Source organism: Procambarus clarkii, chromosome 82, assembly GCF_040958095.1.
Source record: "Procambarus clarkii isolate CNS0578487 chromosome 82, FALCON_Pclarkii_2.0, whole genome shotgun sequence".
NCBI lineage: Eukaryota > Metazoa > Arthropoda > Malacostraca > Decapoda > Cambaridae > Procambarus > Procambarus clarkii.
Genome location: NC_091231.1, coordinates 4,221,167 through 4,243,666, shown reverse-complemented (window position 1 = coordinate 4,243,666; position 22,500 = coordinate 4,221,167). Strand labels below are relative to the sequence as shown.

At 48.5% G+C, this 22,500-nt stretch overlaps 1 protein-coding gene across 1 annotated transcript in view; it reads left to right on the top strand.

Annotated features, from left to right (window-relative positions):
* Nucleotides 1-22,500, top strand: part of LOC138358300 (uncharacterized) — a 42,755-nt gene that overhangs the window by 762 nt on the left and 19,493 nt on the right. Inside the window, exons 3-5 of the mRNA XM_069316154.1 lie at nt 10,331-10,432; nt 10,741-10,986; nt 15,777-16,833. Of these exons, the coding sequence (XP_069172255.1) occupies nt 10,331-10,432; nt 10,741-10,986; nt 15,777-16,833 (1,405 nt within the window). The remainder of the gene's footprint in view (nt 1-10,330; nt 10,433-10,740; nt 10,987-15,776; nt 16,834-22,500) is intronic.

The following is a 22,500-nucleotide window of genomic DNA, read 5'->3' as shown; positions in this document are numbered from 1 at the left end:
AGTGTGAGTCTGAGGCAGGGCAGATCACAGCTCCCCTTTGTGTAGCCTTCCGGATATCTCCATGTCGTAAGAATGGCAGTGTGGTCTTGCTTGTGTTAGGCAAGCATATGGGCCTCAAGACGTGCTTTTTCTTCAATTTTTGTTATGAACAACTGGTGCTAACTACGGTGTGTGTGCTGGAGCAGCCCTGCTGGTGTCTTAAGGGAGCCGGTCGGCCGAGCGGACAGCACGTTGGACTTGTGATCCTGTGGTCCTGGGTTCGATCCCAGGCGCCGGCCAGAAACAATGGGCTGAGTTTCTTTCACCCTATGCCGCTGTTACCTAGCAGTAAAATAGGTACCTGGGTGTTAGTCAGCTGTCACGGGCTGCTTCCTGGGGGTGGAGGCCTGGTCGAGGACCGGGCCGCGGGGACACTAAAAAGCCCCGAAATCATCTCAAGATAACCTCAAGATAACGTCTGAGCCAGCAGTGTAACTCGCAGCTAATTCATCTCCTGCCTCTCCTAACTCTCATCTACACGGCATGTATACTTGTTCTATTGTATACATAGCAATGTATATTTATGTTGTCGGTGCGGTGTTGTCAAACTGATACATACACTTTTGTTTGTGTTATACATGGTATGTATACCTGTGTTGTATGGTGTTCCCAAATACGACACGTATAGCTGCGTTCCTAAGTTGTGGTATCTAAGCGTAAGATAATGTTACGGTCTCACTTAGCCAGTAACCGGCTTCTTGTATATCAAACGTTCCGTGGGGGCTTAGTATCTCTCCTTACTAGAGGCCTCCCCATATCCCAGCTCCTGGTCCTCATATCCCAGCTCCTGGTCCTCATATCCCAGCTCCTGGTCCTCATATCCCAGCTCCTGGTCCTCATATCCCAGCTCCTGGTCCTCATATCCCAGCTCCTGGTCCCCATATCCCAGCTCCTAGTCCTCATATCCCAGCTCCTGGTCCCCATATCCCAGCTCCTGGTCCCCATATCCCAGCTCCTGGTCCCCATATCCCAGCTCCTGGTCCCCATATCCCAGCTCCTGGTCTCCATATCCCAGCTCCTGGTCCCCATATCCCAGCTCCTAGTCCTCATATCCCAGCTCCTGGTCCCCATATCCCAGCTCCTGGTCCCCATATCCCAGCTCCTGGTCCCCATATCCCAGCTCCTGGTCCTCATAGCCCATCTCCTGGTCCCCATATCCCAGCTCCTGGTCCTCATATCCCAGCTCCTGGTCTTCATATCCCAGCTCCTCGTCCCCATATCCCAGCTCCTGGTCCCCATATCCAAGCTCCTGGTCCTCATATCCCAGCTCCTGGTCCTCATATCCCAGCTCCTGGTCCTCATATCCCAGCTTCTGGTCCCAATATCCCAGCTCCTGGTGCCCAATATCCCAGCTCCTGGTCCCCATATCCCAGCTCCTGGTCCCCATATCCCAGCTCCTGGTCCCCATATCCCAGCTCCTGGTCCCCATATCCCAGCTCCTGGTCCCCATATCCCAGCTCCTGGTCCTCATATCTCAGCTCCTCGTCCTCATATCCTCTTCCAGTGTTAAGTAATCGTACTGGCTTATGGCATTTTCCTCATAATTATCTCCACCCCCCCCCCCCCCGTTCTTACTAACCACCGTTCTTGACACTCATTTCTTTGCATTTCCGCAGTTTACCTCATGAATGAACGTAATACGTGCTGCTGCGCCTCTTGGTTCATCCCAAGAGTACCAGGATGCTGGGGGTCTTAAGATGTAGAGGGCGGGGTGAGAGGATATGGATGCTCTCGCATTTTCATTCCGTTTTCTATGATTTCAGATCCTTCACTTCGTTTTCTATGTTTCCAGATTCTTCGCTCCATTTTCTATGTTGCTAGTTCCTTCACTCCATGCTTTCAAATGTAGATATGATAGAGCCCAATAGGCTCAGGAATCTGTACACCTGTTGATTGACAGTTGAGAGGCGGGACCAAAGAGCCAAAGCTCAACCCCCGCAAGTATAACTAAGTGAGTACACACATACACACACCAAAAGGGAGGTAGTGAAAGGGAAACATACACAACTGGAAAAGGAAATACGAAAACAGAGTTGGGATTCAAATTGCACGTGGCGGCAAATAACTGTGAAGGCGAGGCCCAGGAGCTGAAGCTGAGGCGAGCAGTGAGGAGATGAGGTGGCAGGGGCGTGACACAGTAGCATCTGCACACACACACACACATACACACACACACACACACACACACACACACACACACACACACACACATACACATACACACACACACACACACACACACACACACACACACACACACACACACATACCCATACACACACACACACACACACACACACACACACACACACACACACACACAGCAAGACAGTACAGGATGCCTCCAAGATTAACAGTCGGAGATAACCCAGACAGAGGCTGTCACCCCCCCCCCACCCTCGCACTTAATCTTTACGTGGAAATTTCCCTAAGAGTCTCTCACCCTCTCTCTCCATTTCTCTCCCTCTCTCTCTTCCTTTCTCTCACACTCTCTCTCTCTCTCTCTCCCTTTCTCTTCCTCTCTCTCCCTTTCTCTCCCTCTCTCCCCCTTTCTCTACCTCTCTCCCTCCCCCGTTTCCCTCTTTCACCCTGTCCATATTATATATATATATATATATATATATATATATATATATATATATATATATATATATATATATATATATATCGTTGTATAGGATATATAACGATTCCCTTAAAGGCACATGTGGCGCCAGTGCAGCATGTATCCAAGATGTTAGAGTGGGCCAGCCCGCACGGAGGACGGGTCGTCCCACAAGTATCATCCCTGGACGCTGAGAGTGTCGTTTGTGAGTTGGTCATAACCTGTGATATTATCTGCGCTTGACTGACGACCAACACCTCCACGTCTTTCAAACGTCAAGCTGATTTTAATTGAAGATTTTGGAAGATGTTTGTCGCCTCTATTGTCATTAATTTTATTATGAAGCTGAGATTTCTGAAGGGGAAGCTATCTACATTCTTACAAGAATGTAAGAACTCTTTATGGTGAATGGAGTATATGCGTGTACACCCACAGGCGCAGCGTGTACACGTACTGTCACCACTCACACTAAACCCGGGATAAGCGTGACTGTGTAAGCGTGTGTGTACAGGGCAGTGTGAGAGAACATCATGCGTCTGGCAAGGCAGAACATCACGGGGCGGGCTGCTGCTGCTGCACGACGTGTTGGGCGGTGCCAACTCATAATTGTCTAAATATACCGCCATCAAGAGACAGCCCGCCTGCCTGCTTCTGGGAAACGATGGGCAAAGCGATAATGGAGATGAAGCAAGATGATAGTCACTGCTAGGAGCTCAGTACTATGCAACACTAACATTCATATCGGGCATAACAACGCCACGTGGTGTTTGTTTACATGTAACCCGCTGTACACAAGTGCCACCTCGCCGCCTCCTCAACAACATAATAAAATAATCTGCTTTAAATATATTTTGGGAAAACCAATTCGTTGGAGGGCGACAGGAAAAGTCTTAATTAAGCACAATTCAAATAAAAACCATTCATAGAAGTGTACTCACCTAGTTGTGCTTGAGCTTAAACTCCGGCTCTTTGGTCCTGCCACATGCAGTGTGTGTGTGTGTGTGTGTGTGTGTGTGTGTGTGTGTGTGTGTGTGTGTGTGTGTGTGTGTGTGTGTGTGTGTGTGTGTGCTTGTAGGACGGAGCATTAGCTCTTGGACCCCGCTTTCCTAGCCGCTAGTAGTCTGAAGCTTTGGCTCCTGGCATATTTCCTTATCATATCTACTTTTAAAATGATGAATGGAGTTTTCTTGTACAATATCTACATGTGAAACTGTATATTGAGTCTGCCTCCATCACATCATTGCCTAGTGCATTTCCTTAAGCTACCTACCCTGTTACCTAGCAGTAAAATAGGTACCTGGGTGTTAGTCAGCTGTCATGGGCTGCTTCCTTGGGGTGGAGGCCTGGTCGAGGACCGGGCCGCGGGGACACTAAAGCCCCGAAATCATCAAAAGATAACCAAGACACTAAAAACTATCTGTCTAATGCCTCAGTGGTTCATTATGGGTACTAGGTTTCCACCTGAGCACCCTTGTTCGAATACCACCCGCGCTAAACGATCTGTCTTTATCCTCTGAAAATTTTGTAGGTGGTAGTCATATCTCCCTCTAGCCCTTCCATCTTCCAGCGACGTGAGGTTTAATTCCCCTAGCTATTCAGTGTAGCTCATGCCTCTCAGCTCCGGGACTCGTCTGGTGGCATACCTCAGTACCTGTGTTGTGCTTCACTTTATCTCCACACTCGTGAACACTCTCAAGGTTACACAAGAAGCCGCTCTATCAACATCTTTCCTACTTTATATCGGAACACAAGCTCTTCTTACACATCAAAGCGCGACGCACTTGTACACACTAAAACAATACATTGTACATTACATTGTACACACTAAAACACCACATTGTACACAGTGTACACTACATTGTACACACTAAACATTACATATTCCTTATGACATCAAAGGCTTAAAAATCACCAAGGAACATTAAAAAAATATGGATCAGATTAGCGATCAACTGATGCAAATATCTGATGCACCATGGTGGGCGGGTCAACATGGTGGGTGGGTCAACATGGTGGGTGGGTCAACATGGTGGGTGGGTCAACATGGTGGGTGGGTCAACATGCAACATGGTGGGCGGGTCAACATTATGAGGTGTAGAAGAATATAGAGGAGGTGAGGGCCCGCATGCCTGGGACCGATGGCGCTGCCAGTCACCTCATAACTCATAATGTTTATACTGTGGTGAGGGCGACCTGGCTGGTGTGTGGGTGTGGGTGTGGGTAGGTGGGCTATCTGGTGTGTGGGTGTGGGTAGGTGGGCTATCTGGTGTGTGGGTGTGGGTAGGTGGGCTATCTGGTGTGTGGGTGTGGGTAGGTGGGCTATCTGGTGTGTGGGTGTGGGTAGGTGGGCTATCTGGTGTGTGGGTGTGGGTAGGTGGGCTATCTGGTGTGTGGGTGTGGGTAGGTGGGCTATCTGGTGTGTGGGTGTGGGTAGGTGGCTATCTGGTGTGTGGGTGTGGGTAGGTGGGCTATCTGGTGTGTGGGTGTGGGTAGGTGGGCTATCTGGTGTGTGGGTGTGGGTAGGTGGGCTATCTGGTGTGTGGGTGGATATCTGGTGAGGGTGGGAATCTGGTGGGTGGGTGGGTGAGTTTACTGGGCAGCGCCACTCATCCTGTGAGTGGACACACCGCCATAGTGACAGTATTGGGCAGCGCCACTCATCCTGTGAGTGGACACACCGCCATAGTGACAGTATTGGGCAGCGCCACTCATCCTGTGAGTGGACACACCGCCATAGTGACAGTATTGGGCAGCGCCACTCATCCTGTGAGTGGACACACCGCCATAGTGACAGTATTGGGCAGCGCCACTCATCCTGTGAGTGGACACACCGCCATAGTGACAGTATTGGGCAGCGTCACTCATCCTGTGAGTGGACACACCGCCATAGTGACAGTATTGGGCAGCGCCACTCATCCTGTGAGTGGACACACCGCCATAGTGACAGTATTGGGCAGCGTCACTCATGAGTGAACACACTACACTGTTCATACACACAGAAATCACAATAGCGTGATATATCAAATGAACAAATCCACAAGGGCCGTGATAAGGGTTCGAACTTACGTCCAGGATAATCCCAGACGCGCCCTATTCAACTGAGCCACGACATGGCAAAAGAATTACAACCGGAATTGCTAAATATTTATTTATTTAACCTAAAAGGGGTACCACCTCTGGTGCAAGTGTAGGGACCCACAGCCTCGGAGAAGAAAATAATGAGTACTCAGAGTGGATCCTCACTGAACACTTTGATATTTTCTTCTCCTACCACCCCAATGTATTTATTACACCGTTCTTGTCTCTTGTGCCTCTACTGTGACTATAACGAGGCATAAGTAGTGCCAATATATGTTTTTTGTCCGTAAACTTGTGTGACTCTATGTCCTATGTCTTAATATTTATGTTTACAATCTAGCGTAGTCCTCCCCCATGTTCGTGAGCGGTCTAGACGGATTTCCATTAGGGGAAACTGTTTTTCTCCTTGTCTTTCCTAATTTATTTTGATTATTGTGCATGAACCCATATTAAGACACTTTTAGGGAGGATATTATCTTGGTTAAATTGTGATTTATATATTATTGTGCTCCTTAGAGGAGGAGAATTGTGAATATTCTTATGTGTCTGTCCCAGACGCCTGTGACGTGGACAATTGTCTTCATTACTAATTTGTCCTTGTTGATCGATGCCTCGTGGATATGTTCTATATATATTTATATATATTATATATATATATATATATATATATATATATATATATATATATATATATATATATATATATATATATATATATATACCACTGTGGGTCCTGATTAAATATAGCCATAACAACCACGTCGAGTCGTCATATATATGTTACATTATATTACATAACAGTGGAGGATTCCTCCACACAGCCGCATGTGTGTAGTTGAATACAGTGAAGCCTGACCCTCAGGTGTGTTGTCAGGTATGAGGCGGCAACTTGACGAGGTGGGCTTCGTGCCCTCCTCACTCTCCCACTACCCTGTACGACTACACTCAACTACAGGAATCAACCTGTCCTCTCGAATTGCATTTTGATGTGAAAATCCCCAACGTCAAAATATAATTCATAGCGGCTCACTAAATTGACGGGTTGCTATATTTCCTATTGGTGGGTCCTTGGTTAGGCTGCGTTCGGACAATTTTGTACATCATTTTTTGTGACGTTGTGACAACTTAAGAATGAGGCTTGTACAAGGAGCAGATCCTTTGTTGGAGACTCTTGAGCTCATCATGGTTCATTTGGTAGTGCACGCGTCTGCGAAGTCCAGAAACGCGAGTTCGACCCCAATCCTCAGTACAGGAGTATTTCCTTGGACGTGTGTGTGAGTGATCTGTGTCTGGGGCTGTCATCAGTGACCTCCTGAGACTGTGTTTACCAACATTCCCTCCTCTTCTAACATCCCAAATGTTTGACGTCTCTTGTGTCTCCTCTAATTGTTCTAGTTGACCGAGTTGAGTGTCATCAACTCATCCTCTTGTCCCTGTGTATGTGTCATTAACTATGGGTAGTCCCGAGGCTTCCACTGGCTTTGGCTTACGCTCCACTCTCATTCAATTTATTCCCACCTTCTCCCTGTGTTCGCTTCACATTATTGCCAGAGGTTATGTCGACACCTTCATTTTCTAGGCTTAAATTATGGCCTCTTTGTTCACGATGTTTCGGGTGCCAATAAATCATCTTAAGCTATTGGGCTTCTAGTACCTGGTCTCAGTCGCTTCAACCTTCAATACCAAGAAATTGGAAACTAAGAGGAGAAAACAGTGTCATATGACCATATAGCACATGGAAGGGATAGGACACGATACCAGCTAGGATAGGAAGGCAGGATAGGTTACATGGTGACAGGCTCCCCTGCCTGTCTTCAGGTACCAGGCCCCTGCCTGTCTTCAGGTACCAGGCCCCCCCTGCCTGTCTTCAGGTACCAGGCCCCTGCCTGTCTTCAGGTACCAGGCCCCTGCCTGTCTTCAGGTACCAGGCCCCTGCCTGTCTTCAGGTACCAGACCCCCTGCCTGTCTTCAGGTACCAGGCCCCCTGCCTGTCTTCAGGTACCAGGCCCCTGCCTGTCTTCAGGTACCAGGCCCCTGCCTGTCTTCAGGTACCAGGTCCCCTGCCTGTCTTCAGGTACCAGGCCCCTGCCTGTCTTCAGGTACCAGGCCCCTGCCTGTCTTCAGGTACCAGGCCCCCCTGCCTGTCTTCAGGTACCAGGCCCCCCTGCCTGTCTTCAGGTACCAGCCCCCTGCCTGTCTTCAGGTACCAGGCCCCCTGCCTGTCTTCAGGTACCAGGCCCCTGCCTGTCTTCAGGTACCAGGCCCCTGCCTGTCTTCAGGTACCAGGCCCCTGCCTGTCTTCAGGTACCAGGCCCCCTGCCTGTCTTCAGGTGCCAGGCCCCCTGCCTGTCTTCAGGTACCAGGCCCCTGCCTGTCTTCAGGTACCAGGCCCCTGCCTGTCTTCAGGTACCAGGCCCCTGCCTGTCTTCAGGTACCAGGCCCCCTGCCTGTCTTCAGGTACCAGGCCCCTGGCTGTCTTCAGGTACCAGGCCCCTGCCTGTCTTCACACCTGATTTGCACAACATGCTTCCAGTCTCTGTATTTGATGACGACCTTCGCTGACAGCTGTCACTCACCTGACAGCTATCTGGTGACTAACAGCTATCACCAGGTAACTGACATCTATCATCTGATGATTGACAGCTATCATCTGATGATTGACAGCTATCATCTGATGACTGACAGCTATCATCTGATGATTGACAGCTATCATCTGATGACTGACAGCTATCATCTGATGACTGACAGCTATCATCTGATGACAGACAGCTATCACCCACATGAACATTACGTCATGCCTGGGCCCCTCCCTTCCCTGCACCTAACAGGTCATCCGGCCACATATGTTGAGCATACATGTGCCTGTCCACATATTCAGCTGAACACTACCACATGTGCGCCACAAAGGCACATTCCACACCCGCCCTGATGGCCAGCCTCTGCCCTGATAAGGATGGGTATAGCGACTGGTTGGTCTGATGAGTGGCGCACACACACACGCACACACGCATGCATGCACGCACACACACACGCACATGGCGTTAGTAAAAGCTTGCCTGATGAACCTACTGGAGTTCCATGATAAAGAAAGCGAACATAAGGCAGGACAAAACAAGTTGGGCTCACTACGAATTTCTGGACCACCAAAAAATATTTGACAAAATGGACCAGGATGTAGACACAAACTGCTTTCACAATTTTGCAAAATAGATATAACTGGGAAATAAGTCAGGAATCATTTCATTAAACAACTAGCGGATATAAAGGCGGGGTTCAAGAGCTACAGCTTGATCCTGCAGGCACAAATAGGTGAGTAGACAGACAGTTCCAGTTGATCCATAGCAGGAAATATATATATATAGAGATGAAGCAGAGGTGACTATAAGGCGAGGGAGTCACACAAGATCTCTCCATGGGTGCTTAGAAAATGTGCCGACATCCTGTGTTGGCCACTTTGATATATAACAAGTCATTAGAAACAGGAAACTTCCAGAAAGTTGAAAGACGGTCATTGTGGTACTAATATAAGACACGAGAGACACGCGGGTACTCAACTACAGTCTCAGGGTTCCTATGCTTGCGCAACCCGTTCTCGCAAATTTAATAAGTCAATATTGACTTATTAAATATGTGCATAGGTGACATACTTAACATAATAGTTTCCCTTGAAAAGCTTCATAGAAAACACCGACCGTACCTAACCTACTTAGTATGTTAAGATAAGCATCTTATTGCTTCGTAATTACAATTATTACCTAACCTATACCTATAATAGGTTAAGTAACAATTGTAATTACGAAGTTATAAGATGCTTATTTTAACATACTAAGTAGGTTAGGTAAGGTCGGTGTTTTCTATGAAGCTTTTCAAGGGAAACTATTATGTTTAGTATGTCACCTATGCACGCAACTAATAAGTCAATATTGACTTATTAAATTTGCGAGAACGGGTTGGCTTGCGCGCCAAGCAAGAGGGGGGGGAAGTGGAAGATGGCCGTCATTATTGTGAGTACAAACCTCAAACATTATTCACTATACTATAGGTGTTGTGCGGTCATCATCATCCTCAATTATCATTATCATCAATCATCATTATTACCATTATCATCATCAATCAAAGCTTTAGTGCAACAATATGTTGGTGTGTAACGTGAGCCGCCACTCTCCAGGGCTGCTCACAGCCCGTGTGTGTCCACACTGTTGAGTGTATGAGTCGTGCTTCACCCCAGTCTTACACCCGCAGCCCGCCTCTAGAACACACTCCTTTCACACCTCTTCCCTCACAATCCTCCCTCTCATTCGAGAACCCTCGGTGGGGGGGGGGGGGGAGGTCAAGATCTGTCGGGAGGTTCAAGAACCGACGGGGGTTTAAGAGCCCTCTGGAGGTTATATATTCTCACAGATTTAACATTTTCCTTTTATAATGAAAGAATATTGAGTTGATAAGTTTATCATTATTTTTGCACCTGTTTTCTATAAATAAAATTTCCTGTGACCCGCAGCAAAAGCCTATTGTTAGCTGCATTTTTGAGAAGCAGTCTCTCTGTTCTGAGTGACTGTCTCTCCCCCTGTGACTGTCTCCAAGTAACTATATACGTGTCTCCCGCAGGATGCGAGAGTTCATCGAGGAGAATGAGAAGACGGACCCCCTGATCCACGCCCCCGACAAGAAGAACAACCCGTGGGCGGAGAAGGGGAAGTGTGTGATCATGTAACCTCCTTCGCAGCGCTCCTCGCCAGCCCCCTGCAACACTTCATCTCTTCCGTCTCTCTACCGCCTCATCCTCGTCTCTCATCCTTCCCTTCTAGCCAGCCCGCATTTCGCTTCCTTTCCACGCCCATCTACTCCTTGCCGGGTTATAGTGATGGCAGGTGTGATGTCCACAGACTACCAAAGAACCTCCAAGCTTCTTGGAACCCGTCACGGACAGGTCGAAGCCTACCGTCACCTGGTTTTCGGTCTGGCTGTCGTTGTGCCGGATATTACCCACGGGTCCATATGCTGGATATTATCTCAAGGACATCTTCAGGGACGCTCGAGGTGAAGAGTAAAATGACCTTTGAAGAGGAATACAATCGCACGCTGAAGCTGACGAGAGAATATCAGGACCAGAACATCACCGCCTGGTCGGGAAGGAGCCTGAATTCGGGAAATAAAACGCGACTTCGAAGAATGCAAGAGTTCCACGACCTGCTGGCCACCGCCGGTGTTTACGTGGGTCTGCTGGCCAGCCTGCGCGAGTCCAGGGCTGGGAGGGTGGCCAGGTACTGGCCAACCTTCTTTTACTTTGTCGTTCTATACATGTTCTTCCCAGTAACTTTCTTTAAGGGTTATCCAAGTTCAAACACGCCATTCCCAATTTAAACTTAGGACATAATTTAGAAAAGCATGACTTTCCAGGAACTGAAGTTTTAGAACTAAGCTTGACGAGCTGCTGCTGACCGTGTCGTCTGTCAGATGGTCAACGTGTCCCCAAGCTGCTGAGTATTGTATAACCGTGGGCATATACACTCATACACATCATAAGTCTTCTTTTAATTACTCAAAACAAAACTTTAGAAGTTTTTTTAATCAGAACCCTTACAACAATACTAATTATAAATACAAATAATCATTAATAATTATATAAACCAAAGAATGTCAACAATCACGACTCGCCAAAGATTCGACCGTCATTATAATTATGTATTGTAGGGAGTAAACACTGGTCAGCCTTCCCATCCGCCCCCACCCACTGTCACCACCTGTTCCCACCCACGCCCACCCCGCTCGCCCCACCCAGGCCCACCCACACTGGTGCAAGCATTACCTAGTCATTATTTATAGAGGGCAGCAGCGTAGGTCCCCAGGCGGAAGACTCCAAAGGGCTCGGACCAGGGCTTGAGGGCTCTTTTTCACTCCCCTTCACCACTACCTCCCAGACATGTCTTCCCCCCCTTACTCCTGCCCCTGGAGTGTCTATGTTGTCTGCTGGGCAGCTGCCATAGTAACACTCCTAAAGCAGGTTCGACCCCCCCAGTTCTCTCTCTCCCTTCCTCCCTCGAGCCTCATTCCAAACGCCACGCCCTTGACCTCAGCTACAGATTACTTGTGAAACGTTCACTTATTCCCTTCGTCTGTAGAACCTGGTCCCATCCCTTCCCCCTCTCCTGTAGTCCAGGTCGAGGCATAACCGCTACCACTGAAGACTTACTGATAATCCTGTCTGGTTGTTGGAGGCGTGAACCAGCACCGGACTAGGGCCCGCCACCTCCGTTGGCTGCCCAAAGACATATAGCATTAACTACGTCATGACATTCACTGAACGTACACGTTTATGGTTGAATATATATAGTGTCTGGATGATATACTACAGGTCTTAGGTGCGTCTACTTGTGTTTAGTGATGCCAGTGACACTCGTTTATATGGATGTTCTTCGTGTTCTTAATGACTGGGGATTAATCGCCGTTACTCAAGATCAATTTTTGTAGTATTATTGCCCTCAATGATCTTCATCCAACTGCTGTAGATAATACAGTTATGTATAAAACAGGTTACAGCTGTAATAAATTTGTAACTTCAAAATTGTTGGTTTTCCTGTACCTCATCACCTCCTGCACCGCTTACAGGGAGTCGAACTGGTGCTCTGTAACGAGTAATTATCAAAGAAGCCAGCCAGCAGGGAAGACTCTTTAATATATATATATATATAAATATATATATATATAAATATATATATATATATATATATATATATATATATATATATATATATATATATATATATATATATATATATATATATTTCAGTATAAGGCAGTCACCAGTGTGACCCAAGACAGTATAAGGCAGTCACCAGTGTGACCCAACACAGTATAAGGCAGTCACCAGTGTGACCCAACACAGTATAAGGCAGTCACCAGTGTGACCCAACGACCCAACACAGTATAAGGCAGTCACCAGCGTGACCCAACACAGTATAAGGCAGTCACCAGTGTGACCCAACACAGTATAAGGCAGTCACCAGTGTGACCCAAGACAGTATAAGGCAGTCACCAGTATGACCCAACACAGTATAAGGCAGTCACCAGTGTGACCCAACACAGTATAAGGCAGTCACCAGTGTGACCCAACACAGTATAAGGCAGTCACCAGCGTGACCCAACACAGTATAAGGCAGTCACCAGTGTGACCCAACACAGTATAAGGCAGTCACCAGTGTGACCCAAGACAGTATAAGGCAGTCACCAGTGTGACCCAAAACAGTATAAGGCAGTCACCAGCGTGACCCAACACAGTATAAGGCAGTCACCAGTGTGACCCATCACAGTATAAGGCAGTCACCAGTGTGACCCAACACAGTATAAGGCAGTCACCAGTGTGACCCAACACAGTATAAGGCAGTCATCAGTGTGACCCAACACAGTATAAGGCAGTCATCAGTGTGACCCAACACAGTATAAGGCAGTCACCAGTGTGACCCAACACAGTATAAGGCAGTCACCAGTGTGACCCAACACAGTATAAGGCAGTCACCAGTGTGTCCCAACACAGTATAAGGCAGTCACCAGTGTGACCCAACACAGTATAAGGCAGTCACCAGTGACTCTGGAAGCCGCCACATCAACGGCATCATTCATGTCCTCATTAGCGTACATTCCCAACATTCTCATCCTTCAGTAAACATCAAACTACTAAGAAATGTGTCGAATACATAACCGCTTAATTGTGACGCAAACACGACCCCGGCGTCTGGTGTTACGACCCCGGCGTCTGGTGTTACGACCCCGGCGTCTGGTGTTACGACCCCGGCGTCTGGTGTTACGACCCCGACGTCTGGTGTTACGACCTTGGCGTCTGGTGTTACGACCCCGGCGTCTGGTGTTACGACCCCGGCGTCTGGTGTTACGACCCCGGCGTCTGGTGTTACGACCCCGACGTCTGGTGTTACGACCCCGGCGTCTGGTGTTACGACCCCGGCGTCTGGTGTTACGACCCCGGCGTCTGGTGTTACGACCTCGGCGTCATCGAAGGACCCCAACTGGCTAATGGTTGATGTTGTAATGACTTGGGATTATTGGGGGTCGTCTGGGGAGCCACTTAAGAGGAGCGAGCGGTCGACGGAACGGACAGGCAGTCTCCTGTCCTCCCTCAGACCCGTCACCTCCCCTCTCTCCCACACCCGCCTCCCCTCTCACTTGCAGACAGATATACAGATACAGAGACAGAGATACGGAGACACACAACAGGCAACGAGAGAGAGTGAGACAGATGGCGAGAGACAGGCAAAGACACCCACAGCAAGACAGAGACAGTGAGGATACACATACACGGATAGACAGTCCAGTGTCTATGAACTGGACAGAGACTCATAGGTACAGAGACAGACAGTGAGATACAGGCATACATAAAGACACAGACAGCAAAAGACGAACTAAGAAATAGACATACATAGACAGCCAGAGACAGAGACAAAGGAATTTTTTGCTTTTGGGTATGTGCCCAACATGGGCGGATCGAGGTTAAGCATCAATGAAACGAGTAACCATGTGGCACAATGACAAAGCGACCCTCACGATCCTTGCTCTTACATTCAGGCTCCAATTCTAAATTTAATTCCCCCCATTCCCTTGCTTCATCATAAAATTTACACGATAACCACGCCTGTGAGGAAGGTTGCCGGAAAATAAACAGCGATGCTTATAAAACATAATTCGCAACCTATGTCACACTAGTAGCAGAGTGTGCAGCGAAAGTATGAAACCTTCACCATTCAGACAAGAGGAAAATTGAGGCTTGAGAAGTCAAGAGACAAGGCTTGAGGATCATGAGAAACATGACTGAGACACAGTAAACAATCAGAAGTATTCCCAAAGTAAACTCAAACTCTACTCAGACGCAGGGACGATAGCCACGTGTAGAGGCGTCACACCGTGTGCGTCACACAAGCCTGGGTTTATCAAGCATCTATACGCAATCCATTACGAAACATGTACATCTTTGCTCAATCTTGTCGGCTTTGTTTATAACCATAACATCCCAGGGGTTGTGAAGTTTCAACGCTCGTAAAGGCAGTTTAAAAAAAGAAGTGTAAACAAAGCCGCAAAGATTGTTAAAGAGATGTAGAAGTCAATGTGGAGATCCTTGGTAAATCCTTGGCCCTGAACTTGACGTATCCAGCGGGGTGGGGCGTCATCACATGAGCCGTCCCACAGGAGCTGAAGCCCAACACCGCGAGCTGTACCGTGTAAGGTGACGAGAGAGAGAGGCACCTACACCTCCACCAAGGACACGCCCCTCTAGCACGGAGTCATCCACGTGACCAAGTTAGTAAACAATGTTGGCGGGAACGCCATGGTGTGTGTGTGTGTGTGTGTGTGTGTGTGTGTGTGTGTGTGTGTGTGTGTGTGTGTGTGTGTGTGTGTGTGTGTGTTCACCTAGTTGTGCTTGCGGGTGTTGAGCTTTGCTCTTTCGGCCCGTCTCTCAACTGTCAATCAACTGTTTCTAACTACTAACTTTTTCACACACACACACACACACACACACACACACACACACACACACACACACACACACACACACACACACACACACACACACACACACAGGAAGCAGCCCTAACAGCTGTCTAACTCCCAGGTACCTATTTACTGCTAGGTAACAGGGGGGAGGGGGCCATCAGGGTGAAAAAAACTACCCATTTTTTTCCGCCGGCGCCGGAAATCGAACCCCGGTCCACAGGACTACGTATCCTGCGTGCTGTCCTCTCATCCACCAGCGCCCAATTTGTTTGTGTATATGTGTATATGTGTGTATGTGTGTGTATGTGTGTGTGTGTGTGTGTGTGTGTGTGTGTGTGTGTGTGTGTGTGTGTGTGTGTGTGTGTGTGTGTGTGTGTGTGTGTGAGTGTGTATGTGTGTGTGTGTGTGTGAGTAAGGGAGCCGCACACAACCAGCCCACACCTGCTGCACATATGTACTCCACAGCTGTGCTCCGGGTGTTGCGTCAGGGTGCTGGCCGCCTCCCAACCCTCCCAACGTATATAGTCAACAATCTATGCACGGTTATCAACAGCTTGGTGGCTAGCAGCTTGGTGGCTAGCAGCTTGGTGGCTAGCAGCTTGGTGGCTAGCAGCTTGGTGGCTAGCAGCTTGGTGGCTAGCAGCTTGGTGGCTAGCAGCCTGGTGGCCAGCAGCCTGGTGGCCAGCAGCCTGGTGGCTAGCAGCTTGGTGGCTAGCAGCTTGGTGGCTAGCAGCTTGGTGGCTAGCAGCTTGGTGGCCAGCAGCCTGGTGGCCAGCAGCCTGGTGGCTAGCAGCTTGGTAGCTAGCAGCTTGGTGGCTAGCAGCTTGGTGGCTAGCAGCTTGGTGGCTAGCAGCCTGGTGGCTAGCAGCTTGGTGGCTAGCAGCTTGGTGGCTAGCAGCTTGGTGGCTAGCAGCTTGGTGGCCAGCAGCTTGGTGGCTAGCAGCCTGGTGGAAAGCAGCCTGGTGGCCAGCAGCCTGGTGGCTAGCAGCCTGGTGGCTAGCAGCCTGGTGGCTAGCAGCCTGGTGGCTAGCAGCCTGGTGGCTAGCAGCTTGGTGGCTAGCAGCTTGGTGGCTAGCAGCCTGGTGGCTAGCAGCCTGGTGGCCAGCAGCCTGGTGGCTAGCAGCTTGGTGGCTAGCAGCTTGGTGGCTAGCAGCTTGGTGGCTAGCAGCTTGGTGGCTAGCAGCCTGGTAGCTAGCAGCCTGGTAGCTAGCAGCCTGGTGGCTAGCAGCTTGGTGGCTAGCAGCCTGGTGGCTAGCAGCTTGGTGGCTAGCAGCTTGGTGGCTAGCAGCTTGGTGGCTAGCAGCTTGGTGGCTAGCAGCCTGGTGGCTAGCAGCTTGGTGGCTAGCAGCTTGGTGGCTAGCAGCTTGGTGGCTAGCAGCTTGGTGGCTAGCAGCCTGGTGGCTAGCAGCTTGGTGGCTAGCAGCTTGGTGGCTAGCAGCCTGGTGGCTAGCAGCTTGGTGGCTAGCAGCTTGGTGGCTAGCAGCCTGGTGGCTAGCAGCTTGGTGGCTAGCAGCCTGGTGGCTAGCAGCTTGGTGGCTAGCAGCCTGGTGGCTAGCAGCTTGGTGGCTAGCAGCCTGGTGGCTAGCAGCTTGGTGGCTAGCAGCTTGGTGGCTAGTGTAGCAGGTTTTCAAGGATTTCTCTTTTTTCCCCTCTATTCCCCACTCTCTCTCTCACTCTTCCCTTCTCTGTAGGCCGTGTTTTCATCCATCTTCCCCCTATACATTTCCCGCGACTAGCAGTCACCAAGATTGACTGGGCAGACGCCTCGACGCCAAGATGTCATTATACATATACAGTGTTCAACTGAAGCCTCTCGCTCTCACCACTCCTCTTCGGAGGAATGTAAACAGTATCCATCCTGGCCTGACACTCGCCTGGAGTGACTGAAGGCCAGGAAGGAAGATATGATTACCCAATATAGGTGGTCGAAGGTGTGTAAACATTCCTATCTCTTCTACTCTGTCTTTTTCCTGCTAGTTCCCTAACTCCTTCCCTCTCCTCCTTCTAGTGATCCCTCTCGGCCTCTTACTCTCCCATTCTCAGGGGCGAGGTGTCAGTAATGAGGACACGTCTCTATGCTATCTTCACGTCTCAAGTTATATGCAGATTGTAATGGAACAAGAGAGTTAATGGGTTAACTCTTAAAGAGTTACTGGGCTGGAATGTGTTTCGGTTATGCAGATAATCACAATCGGCCATAGTAGAGCCGGTTGAGCAGAAGTTGTACAAGCTAACTTGTAGACCTGTCTACAACGTTACCCTACAAGCCGGCAGTGTGTCCACCAGCTTGTAGAGCCTCATATATACACTGCCTGGGTGAGGCTGAGGAGTGAGCATGGTGGTGGGCATGATCCGTGCTGCTGGTCCTTGGCGACACCAGTTGTGCCCTCCGCCGGTCAAGGTAGCAGGTTAAGGTCAATGTTCCCAGAGTTTTATTCGTGGTATTTTAGCACCATCTGCTGATAGGGTATTTTAGAATAGGGTATAACTGATTATTTGTAATAAATTCTATCTTAAAGTTTCAATTGCTATTTCAGTGTATTTCCTTTTACCAGTAAAGTGAGCATATATCATCTGGAGCCTCCTTGGACGTTGGCATTTATTTAGTAATTCTCTAAGGAAGGAAGGAGGAAATTATCGGGGAAAGCGCCAAGCCGTTACGACTGTACAGCACTTGGAAGGTGTCAGGATAAGGATTTGGGATGGGACGGGGGGAAGGAATGGTGCCCAACCAATTGGACAGTCGGGGATTGAACGCCGACCTGCATGAAGCTAGACCGTTGCTCTACCGTCCAGCTCAAATAGTTGGAGTGATTCTCTAGGCCATATGATAATTACGATCACTATGGTAACCATCAGCCAACTTTGCATTATTTAATAATAATTACCAACTTTGTTACAAGTAATTATCAAGAGAATGTTTTTAAGTCTATTGTTCCGTGTTGATGACCTTCCCTTCATGTGCCAGGACGGTCTTGCTGAGGTATTATCAAAGATTTACATGCGAGGGTGATAGACGCGCTCTACAGCTGTAGGACCAATAGATCAATAGATCTTGCATATAATTACCCCCTTGTGTCAATACTGTTACTGTAATCCCACCACTGCCACCATTGTAACATTTTAACACTTTGTGTACATTTAGAGTCTATGTATATATATATATATATATATATATATATCGTACCTAATAGCCAGAACGCACTTCTCAGCCTACTATTCAAGGCCCGATTTGCTTAATAAGCCAAGTTTTCATGAATTAATGTTTTTTCGTCTACCTAACCTACCTAACCTAACCTAACCTAGCTTTTTTTGGCTACCTAACCTAACCTTACCTATAAATATAGGTTAGGTTAGGTTAGGTAGGGTTGGTTAGGTTCGGTCATATATCTACGTTAATTTTAACGCCAATAAAAAAAAATTGACCTCATACATAGAGAAAAGGGTTGCTTTATCATTTCATAAGAAAAAAATTATAGTAAATATATTAATTCAGGAAAACTTGGCTTATTAGGCAAATCGGGCCTTGAATAGTAGGCTGAGAAGTGAGTTCTGGCTACTAGGTACGACATATATATATATATATTTATATATATATATATAAATATAAATATATATATATATATATATATATATATATATATATATATATATATATATATATATATATATATATATATATATATATATATATGACTAAAAGGACAGAGTCATGCTTGATGAAACATGAAATATTTATATCACAAGGTCATGAAGGTACACCGCGTTAAATCAGATTAAGAAAACGGCGTCGTCCTATATTTTGCAACATTCTATGTTGCTTCACACACAGGGTTACTATGCCGGGTATGACGACCTAGACCTCACTCTCCCTTAGTCTCTGTTAGGTAAGCAGTCTTAGGGAGCAACACCAGCAATACCACGCAACAAATGAGAGGCTTCACTCCGACCTAAGCCATGAGGAAGCCTCCACTAGGGAGATACTTCACACTGTTCGAAGCCATATGGATACACCCAGTGGCACTGCAGCTTGATTCATTAAAACTTTACACCAAGTTAGCTATGAAGTTTTGGACTCCCTTGTGGGTTTATAGTTAAGGGGGAGAGAGAGAGAGAGAGAGAGAGAGAGAGAGAGAGAGAGAGAGAGAGAGAGAGAGAGAGAGAGAGAGAGAGAGAGAGAGAGAGAGAGAGAGAGAGAGATATGGGAGTATATGACATAAATAATGGAAACAAACACTTCCAACAAACACATGGCGGATCTCCTAGACAAGTCCATGCTTCACCAGCAGGCCGTGACGAGACCTGGTGACCAGCCACGGATGGTGTGGCTGCTGGCGTTGGGTGGAGGCCGAGGCCAACACCAAGGTCTGGAGGAAATATGAAAGGAACACTTCTCCTCAGGAGACGGGAGACATCTCCCGTCACGCAGGGTGCAGTCGCGCCTCCACAGATCTCCAGTATCATCTATTGATACTGGTAATGGCTCAAAAGGGTCACCACTTATGGGATATTCATGCCCATGCCACCTTTTGGGTTGCTTAATCAATCAATCAATCAGAACAGGAACCTCCACGCACGTGAGTGTTGTCAGAAATAAGAAGTTCGTAAGAGGGTTCGTAAGTTCAGCAGAACTTCGGTTTCAACTCTTTTACCATGTCGTAGCTCAGTCGATTAAGGCAGCGTCTGAGATGCTCACAGACGTAGGTTCGAATCCTCGTTACGGCCCTTGTGGATTTGTTCGTAAAAGGGGTTGTCGTCGTCTGACGAGAATCGTAAAATAGTAAGAAAACTTTCAAGGGAAAGACTTGGATCCCAAGTCTGGAGGTCAATGGTAATAAAGGCCAACAGGGATGGTTATATGTGTCTGAAATTGCTTTTCCATGGACCACCTCACCTTGCAATATTGTCAATGCAATATGGCCAACTACCGGCCAACAGAAGTGAGAGCTCTGTGTAAGAGCGCGGAAGCTAAATGCATTCTGCCAGATTATTGGCCAACTCATGAGACGGATAATTACAGTACTCTCTTCCCACCAAACTAATTTTTAATACAAAATACGCTAAAATTGATGACTTTAACGAGGCTGTCCTGAGGACAGTTGATTGTTAACACATTAACAGATTAACACATCAATCACACGTCAATAATGCGACGTACTATTCAAGAGGACGGGTTGGTCCAGTAACTACATCAGAGAGAACAGCGCCGTCGACGGTGTGGCAGAACATGGGAGACGGGTTCTCTATCTCCCACCTGGACTCTGGTGAGAGAGTGAGAGAGAGAGATGATGATGATGGTGGTAGGGAAGGAGGAGAGAGGGGGGAGGGAGAAAATAAAATCAATAGCGAGAGGGGGAGATGGAGACAGCCGAGGACCTTTGTTAAGAACTTGGCTGCTGGTGCTGTGGTGAGAACCTTGTGTAGGAGAGTACACAACCGTCCTCCACCACCACCACCACCACTACTACCACCCCTGCACCACCACGACCACCACTATTACCCCCCTACACTACCACAACAACCACTACTGCCATCTCTACTACCCCACTCCTTCCACCAGTCTCCAAGACCAGCAGGAGAGTGAAGATGTTTATAGTCAGGATTACCATGTGTATTTCCTCTAGGTGTGGCCCCCTCCCCCTTCCTAATCCATGCCTGTGCACTTGGGGCAACAGGTGCACCCATACTGTGCACTTGGGGCAACAGGTACACCCGTACTGTGCACTTGGGGCAACAGGTGCACCCATACTGTGCACTTGGGGCAACAGGTGCACCCGTACTGTGCACTTGGGGCAACAGGTGCACCCGTACTGTGCACTTGGGGCAACAGGTGCACCCGTACTGTGCACTTGGGGCAACAGGTGCACCCATTCTGTGCACTTGGGGCAACAGGTGCACCCGTACTGTGCACTTGGGGCAACAGGTACACCCATACTGTGCACTTGGGGCAACAGGTGCACCCGTACTGTGCACTTGGGGCAACAGGTGCACCCATACTGTGCACTTCCATTTGTTCTCGAGTGCATCTTTAAAGTCCAATCTCTTGCATGACACCATACACATCTCACCTGATAAATAACCAACTCATTGTGCCAAATTAGTCATTTATTTGTTAAACAAACATTGTAAAGCAACATTCACTCACATAACTTGTATATATGTTGTGATTTGTTGATCTTAGAAGAACATTTACCTGTTGTAAATATTAATTTGCAGTTCTTTGATATTAATGATGAACCTGGTTTAGGTAGACCAGGAGGTGAGACCCACGACAGGTGTGGAGGGGTCAACCACAGCTGTCCCCACGACAGGTGTGGAGGGGTCAACCACAGCTGTCCCCACGACAGGTGTGGAGGCATCAACCACAGCTTCTCCACGATAGGTGTGGAGGAGTCAACCACAGCTGTCCCCACGACAGGTGTGGAGGGGTCAACCACAGCTTCTCCACGATAGGTGTGGAGGGGTCAACCACAGCTGTCCCCACGACAGGTGTGGAGGCGTCAACCACAGCTGTCCCCACGACAGGTGTGGAGGGGTCAACCACAACTGTCCCCACGACAGGTGTGGAGGAGTCAACCACAGCTGTCCCCACGACAGGTGTGGAGGCGTCAACCACAGCTTCTCCACGACAGGTATGGAGGCGTCAACCACAGCTGTTCCCACGACAGGTGTGGAGGCGTCAACCACAGCTGTCCCCACGACAGGTGTGGAGGAGTCAACCACAGCTGTCCCCACGACAGGTGTGGAGGCGTCAACCACAGCTGTCCCTACGACAGGTGTGGAGACAAGCCAAGTGGAACCGCTTGGAGAGGCTTTGTAACCGCTGACAAGTCCTCCATTGGCAAGTCGCTTGGACCTATAATCCTTCCCGTCCTGCGATTGGTCTCATCTTTTCCTTCAATAGCCTCTTTTCCGTTCCATCCAGCCTCTTATCTTCTGCCATCTCTTTCTCCCTGCCGTTCTCTTCCGTCTTCGATCCATCGTCACTGCAAGATAACCGGCACGGTTCACCGTCGTCAAGGTATTCACTGCACGATATCATCCCTAAGTACGTTGTTATATGTACTCAATCCTCCCCTCTCCCTACCTGTTCCTACCCTCAGCAGGGAAGGTACACCTGCCCACCTCACCCAGGGGGGTACACTTGCCCCCTCACCAGGGAGAATACACCTGCCCCCTCACCAGGGGTAGAGGTACACCTGCCCCCTCACCAGGGGTAGAGGTACACCTGCCCCCTCACCAGGGGTAGAGGTACACCTGCCCCCTCACCAGGGAAG